This window comes from Salvelinus namaycush, chromosome 32 (assembly GCF_016432855.1).
Source record: "Salvelinus namaycush isolate Seneca chromosome 32, SaNama_1.0, whole genome shotgun sequence".
In the NCBI taxonomy this organism is placed as follows: domain Eukaryota; kingdom Metazoa; phylum Chordata; class Actinopteri; order Salmoniformes; family Salmonidae; genus Salvelinus; species Salvelinus namaycush.
This window is the reverse complement of record NC_052338.1, coordinates 4,515,184-4,521,183: the sequence shown is the minus strand read 5'-3', so window position 1 is coordinate 4,521,183 and position 6,000 is coordinate 4,515,184. Positions and strand designations below refer to the sequence as shown.

The following is a 6,000-nucleotide window of genomic DNA, read 5'->3' as shown; positions in this document are numbered from 1 at the left end:
TGGGGACTCGGAAAAATATGCGGTCAAATCAGTGATCTTCAAGTACGACAGTCGAAGTTCTCGAGAGGTCCGAGATCCCCAGTTTGAAATCCGAGTTGGATGACCGTTCAAAATGAGTTTCCCCAGTCTGAGCACATTTTTTCCGAGTTCCCAGTTGTTTTGAACGCGGCAACAGTAGACCGTTCACTGGATGAACCGCTACAAATACATTACGTAAATGTTTCCACGACATGACAATGTAGGGTACAGGGCGTGATTTAAATCCATGCAAATTGGAAATAATCCAACATTTTAGATCTGATAGGCCAAAATGCGGATTCGGAACTCATTATTTTAATTTGACCCCGCCCTCTTTGCGTGCCCTCCGCCCCCCTCTGCACTACGGTCTGTAGTAGCCGTTGACGGCTCTTGTAGTGACGGATCAAGTTCTCCTGTAATATTTTTATTTTGTTTTGTGGAAAAAGAAAAAGGAGTACAAGTAAGCCGCTTTACACACGTCAATCTCCAGTATCCCCTCTCTGGTTTTATAATATAAATCAATTTGTAGTTTCAGCTAGCAAGCTAGGGTAAACGTTACTTTCTAGCACCAGCGTGAGCAATAAGCTAGTGTAGTGAGCTAACGTGATTACATTATTCTTCCGTACAACCTCGAGACAAGTCGGGACAAGACCAGGTTAGTAGCTACATATTGTATTTCCTGATGTAAAAAAAAAAAAAGCTAGTTATATTATAGTGGATATGTAACGATGGCAACCGCAATAGATGTGTGCTAATGAGGTAACCTTAGTTAGCTAGCTAATGTTAGCGTCGGCTAACAGTCACTCGCTAGCGAGAATAGTGTTGGTTAACTATCTGCTCAATTGCTGTCTGGTTTGGTTCGTAACAGGACGAGTTGTAGGAAGATATATTGGAGATGGCTAGGTTACTATTGTCGATTCGATAGTTAACAATAATCTGGTTGTACAACAGCCAGTTGTTTTCACAACGTGGGTGAATGTTCAATGTTTGTATCGTCAACGCAAGTAAAGTTAGCTAACTAGCTAGATACGTTGCTCACCGATTTGTTCTAAAGATGGGCCTACCCGCACCGCCATTTTGTTTTGTTATCTTAATAAAATAATTTGCCAAATCACCTAGTTCCTAGTATTTGGGCTTTATTTTATCCTTACTATCGCATTAAATGTGAGTCATGATTGACGTATCCACTGTGATTCAACGAGGAATGCAACTAAATTAATTTCACCAACTGGATATGTATTACGAAACATCGCAGCCCGCCCCCCAACGTGAATATGGAGGCCGCATTAACTAGCTAGCTAGCTAGCTGTTCACTGAGCTAACGTTGGCTACAGTGAATTCTATGTTCTAACAACCGTTTTTGTTTTAAGCGTATTCTTGGGATGTGTGTTTGTTTGACCATTGCCGTTGAGTGTACTGTGTTAGCGGTTATGATGCTGATGATGACAGGCTGTGGCTGGTCCTGAACTCCTTTCTGTGTTAAAGGCCCTTTCCTGGTGTATTGTAGCGATGGCTTCTTTAGCTGCGCTGTTAATCCCCGCACAACATGCAATTTGCCGGCCATCCCACGACCTAATTTTCTAATCTCATTGGGCTATTGACGCACACGAGGTTCACTGCTATTTGGTAGTTTTTGAGACAATAGTATGACAAACAAGTATATTTAAATCATTAAGGCAATCTAACCTAAATACAATCGTGCATTGAAAACATTCTTGATTCATCATCTGGCATAGTTATTGATGGGTGCCTTCCTGTCTTTATTGTTGCAGTCTTTAAATGTGTCAAGTTATTTTGTCAGTTGCTCTTGTGGTTTGCAGTGCACTATTGAATACCCATCTAACATGACACTGTTTATGCTGTGTACTTGTCATGGACCATAACTGTGTCAAGGCTTGTCACTGCTCCTTCTCTCTTGATATAACTACATGAACACACAATATAGTGATGCTGCCCATTTTCTGGCAAGATTGTCAGAGCTCAACATTTCAATCTTGCCAGAAAATGGGCAGCATCAATATATATATTATGTGTGTGTGTATATATATATATATATCACACACACAAAAGTTTGGATACACCTACTCATTACAGGGTTTTATTTTGTATTTTTACTAGAATACTAGTGAAGACATCAACTATGAAATAACACATAACCATCCTGGCATTGCAAATACCATGCTCTACCGCCTGAGCTACAGAAGACCTCCGATAAGCATATATTCATTTGATATTCATCAACTCATTGTGCATCTTGCAATTTATCTTCATCTTGTTAAATGACATTGAGGGCAACATTTACCTCAAACAAGATGGCACTGCCTACAAGACTGAAATTGTTTTTGTAATGTTTGACATGGTTTATACCGAACTAAAAAATAATAAATCGCAACATGTAAGGTGTTGGTCCCATGTTTTAATGAGTTAAAATAAAATACCCCAGAAATGTTACATCTCTCTCAAATGATGTGCACAAAGTTGTTTACATCCATGTTAGTGAGCATTTCTCCTTTGCCAAGATAATTAATCCACCTAACAGGTGTGTCATATCAAGAAACTGATTAAACAGAATGATCTTAACACAGGGACTTGTGCTGGGGACAATAAAAGGCCACTCAAAAATGTGCGGTTTTGTGACACAGCACAATGCCACAGATGTCTCAAGTTGAGGGAGCATGCAATTGGCATGCTGACTGCAGGAATGCCCACCAGAGCTGTTGCCAGATAATTTGTTAATTTCTCTACCATAAATTGCCTCAACGTCATTTTAGATAATTTTGTATTACGTCCAACCAGCCTCACAACTGCAGACCACGTGTAAACACGCCAGCCCTGTACCTCCACATCTGTCTACTTCACCTGCGGGATCATCTGAGAAGTGGGTGGGGGGTTCTGAGGAATATTTCTGTCAGTAATAAAGCCATTTTGTGTGAAAATATTATTCTGATAGGCTGGGCCTGGCTCCCCAGTGGGTGGGCCTATGCCCCCCCCCTGGCCACCCATGGCCGCTTCTCATGAAAAATCTGTAGATGAGAGCCTAATTTATTTATTTAAATTGACTGATTTCCTTCTATGACCTCAGCAAAATCTTTGAAAGTTTTGAGTGTTGCGTATATATTTTTGTTCAGTATATATACACATAACACCTCTCTAGCTGTCACCAAATCTTTGAATTGGACAGATGTCAACCCAGTGGATTTTATTGGTGAGCAGTAAAATGGGCTCAACCCTGGTGTTGCCATGGAGGCAACCTCTCTCAAGGCAGACCTAGTAGAACTGAACATAATTTATAATGCATCACCATGGCAACTGTGCCATGGATTGCATTATTCTCTCGGTACAGTATTTCCTGTGTTGACGTGTTTATGGCAATGTACTAGCTCTGCTCACACACACAGGTCTCTGTAATGCTACTGACCTGTCCTGAGCACAGTCTTCCCCCTCTGTCCACACTACAAACTTTGTCACGCACACACTGCAAACCAAGGACTGGATATCTGGATGTGTTTTGTTTAGATACCTGCGTGAACTCAACACCACATTTACCTTCACGTACAGTGCTGCATCAAATGTCTCTATTTCTTTCTCTCTCTCCCAGTCTCAGGGCTCACCATACTCAATGAGCGGACAGCGCAATGTCAGAGCGCTCTGGGCAAACTGCAAAGGGGAAGGATGGCAAATCCAAGTATGCGTCTCTCAACCTGTTTGATACCTACAAAGGAAAGAGCCTTGAAGCACAAAAGCCTGTTGGTGAGTTTTTTTCGTTTCCGTTGTCCATGTTTTCTGTGTGTGGATAGTGCAACGCCTCCCTTTTTTAAAAGTCAAACAATGTCAGGTGTTGATGTGAGGTGTCTCGATCGTATCGTCGTGTTCTGATCATAGTTTGATTGTTCTTGTTGATACAAGTTATAATAAACGGGTCATATTATGCACTAATTTTGTCAACATAAGATCTATGGGCCGACTTGGTTGTGCATGCACAGCTAGTCCACTTTTTTTTGCACGTTGCATCAAATATATCCTTCACAAGAACGGGAGTTAATCATGTTGGCTTTGGCCCCATTACATATGAATGCCTACATTATTTTCCCCCCTTTGATCACTTAAACTCGGTTATTGATTTAAAAGAAAACAGATTCTTCAGACATGTGGCATTGTGTTGTGTGACAACTGCACATTTTAGAGTGGCATTTTATTGTCCCCAGCACACCTGTGTAATGATCAAGCTGTTTAACCCTAAGGTCGATGTCCACGCCCCCTCTGAAATCAAACTTTCCTCCACATCCGCCTATGAAAAAATTAATGGCAGTATATATGGAGACAGTTTAGTGGCAAAAAATAAGGGGTTAAATACATCAACAACAAAAAAAGTTTCCTGACCTCTCATATATATATATATATATATAAATATGACAGACACTTCAAAACAAACTTCCTTTTGATTTGTTTTGGGACTTTTGTGATCTGTTGTTCCATGTAGTGAATCTGTTGTTCATTTCATTTGTATGGGCTAATAGCAGGTGGGCCCCAAAAAAGTTTAGTCAAATAATTGTTATATATATTTTTTTATACTTCATTGGGTCTTAAAATTCTAACTCGAATAGCAAAAGGATCCTTGGTATGACCTTGAAACAATTCCATATACAGCGCATTCAGACCCCATGACTTTTTTCACATTTTGTTACGTTCCAGCCTTATTCTAAAATGGATTAGAGTTTTTTTCCCCTCATCAATCTACACACAATACCCTATAATGCGAAAGCAAAATCAGTTCAGATTTTTTTTTTGCAACTAAAAAATAAATAAAATAACTTACACATCACATTTATATAATTATTCATACCCTTTACCCAGTACTTTGTTGAAGCTACCTTTGGCAGTGATTACAGCCTCAAGACTTCTTGGGTATGACGCTACAAGCCAGGTTGGATGGGGAGCATCGGTGCACAGCTATTTTCTGGTCTCTAGCGATGTCTGGTTGGGTTCAAGTCCGGACTCTGGCTGGGCCACAATGCCATTCAGAGACTTGTCCCAAAGCCATGTCTTGGCTGTGTGCTTAGGGTCGTTGTCCTGTTGGAAGGTGAACCATTGCCCCCAGTCTAAGAACCTGCTCAGGACTTCATCAAGGATCTCTTTGTACTTTGCTCCGTTCATCTTTCTCTCAATCCTGACTACTCTCCCAGTCCCTGCCGGTGAAAAACATCCCCACAGCATGATGCAGCCACCACCATGCTTCACCGTAGGGATGGTGCCATGTTTCATCCAGACAGGATGCTTAGCATTCAGGCCAAAGAGTTCAATCTTGTTTTCAACAGACAAGAGAATCTTGTTTCTCGTGGTCCGTTAGTCCTTTAGGTGCCTTTTGGTAAACTCCAAGCGGGGTGTTATGTGCCTCTTACTGACGAGTGGCTTCCGTCTGGCCATTCTACCATAAAGGCCTGATTGGTAGTGCTGCAGAGATGAGAGAACCTTCCAGAAGGACAACCATCTCCACAGAGGAACTCTGGAGTTCTGTCAGTTACCATTGGTTTTTTGGTCACCTCCCTGACCAAGGCCCTTCTCCCCCGATTGCTCAGTTTGTCCAGGCGGCCAGCTTGAGGAAGAGTCTTGGTGGTTCAAAACTTCTTCCTTTTAAGAATGATGGAGGCCACTGTGTTCTTAGGACCTTCAATGCTGCAAACATGTTTTGGTACCCTTCCCCAGATCTGTGCCTCAACAAAATCCTTTCTCGGAGCTCTACGGACAATTCCTTAGACTTCATGGCTTGGTTTTTGCTCTGACATGCACTGTCAGCTGTGGGAACTTATATAGACAGGTGTGTGCCTTTCCAAATCATGTCCAATCAATTGAATTTACCACAGGTAAACTCCAATGAAGTTGTAGAAACGTCTCAAGGATGATCAATGGAAACGTGATGCACCTGAGCTCAATTTTCGAGTCTCTTAGCAAAAGGTCTAAATACTTATGTAAGTAAGATATTTC

The 6,000-nt window shown here is 41.4% G+C and overlaps 1 protein-coding gene across 3 annotated transcripts in view; it reads left to right on the top strand.

Annotated features, from left to right (window-relative positions):
- Nucleotides 1-378: 378 nt before the first annotated feature.
- The window catches only part of LOC120027521 (protein PRRC2A-like), a 39,701-nt gene continuing 34,079 nt past the window's right edge, over nucleotides 379-6,000 (top strand). For 2 of the 3 annotated variants that reach the window (XM_038972485.1, XM_038972482.1), the window contains exons 1-2: nucleotides 379-673; nucleotides 3,617-3,768. In XM_038972485.1, coding sequence (XP_038828413.1) covers nucleotides 3,654-3,768 — 115 coding nt within the window. In that variant the 5' untranslated portion in view covers nucleotides 379-673; nucleotides 3,617-3,653. The remainder of the gene's footprint in view (nucleotides 674-3,616; nucleotides 3,769-6,000) is intronic. The other variant, XM_038972483.1, reaches the window with a different exon arrangement.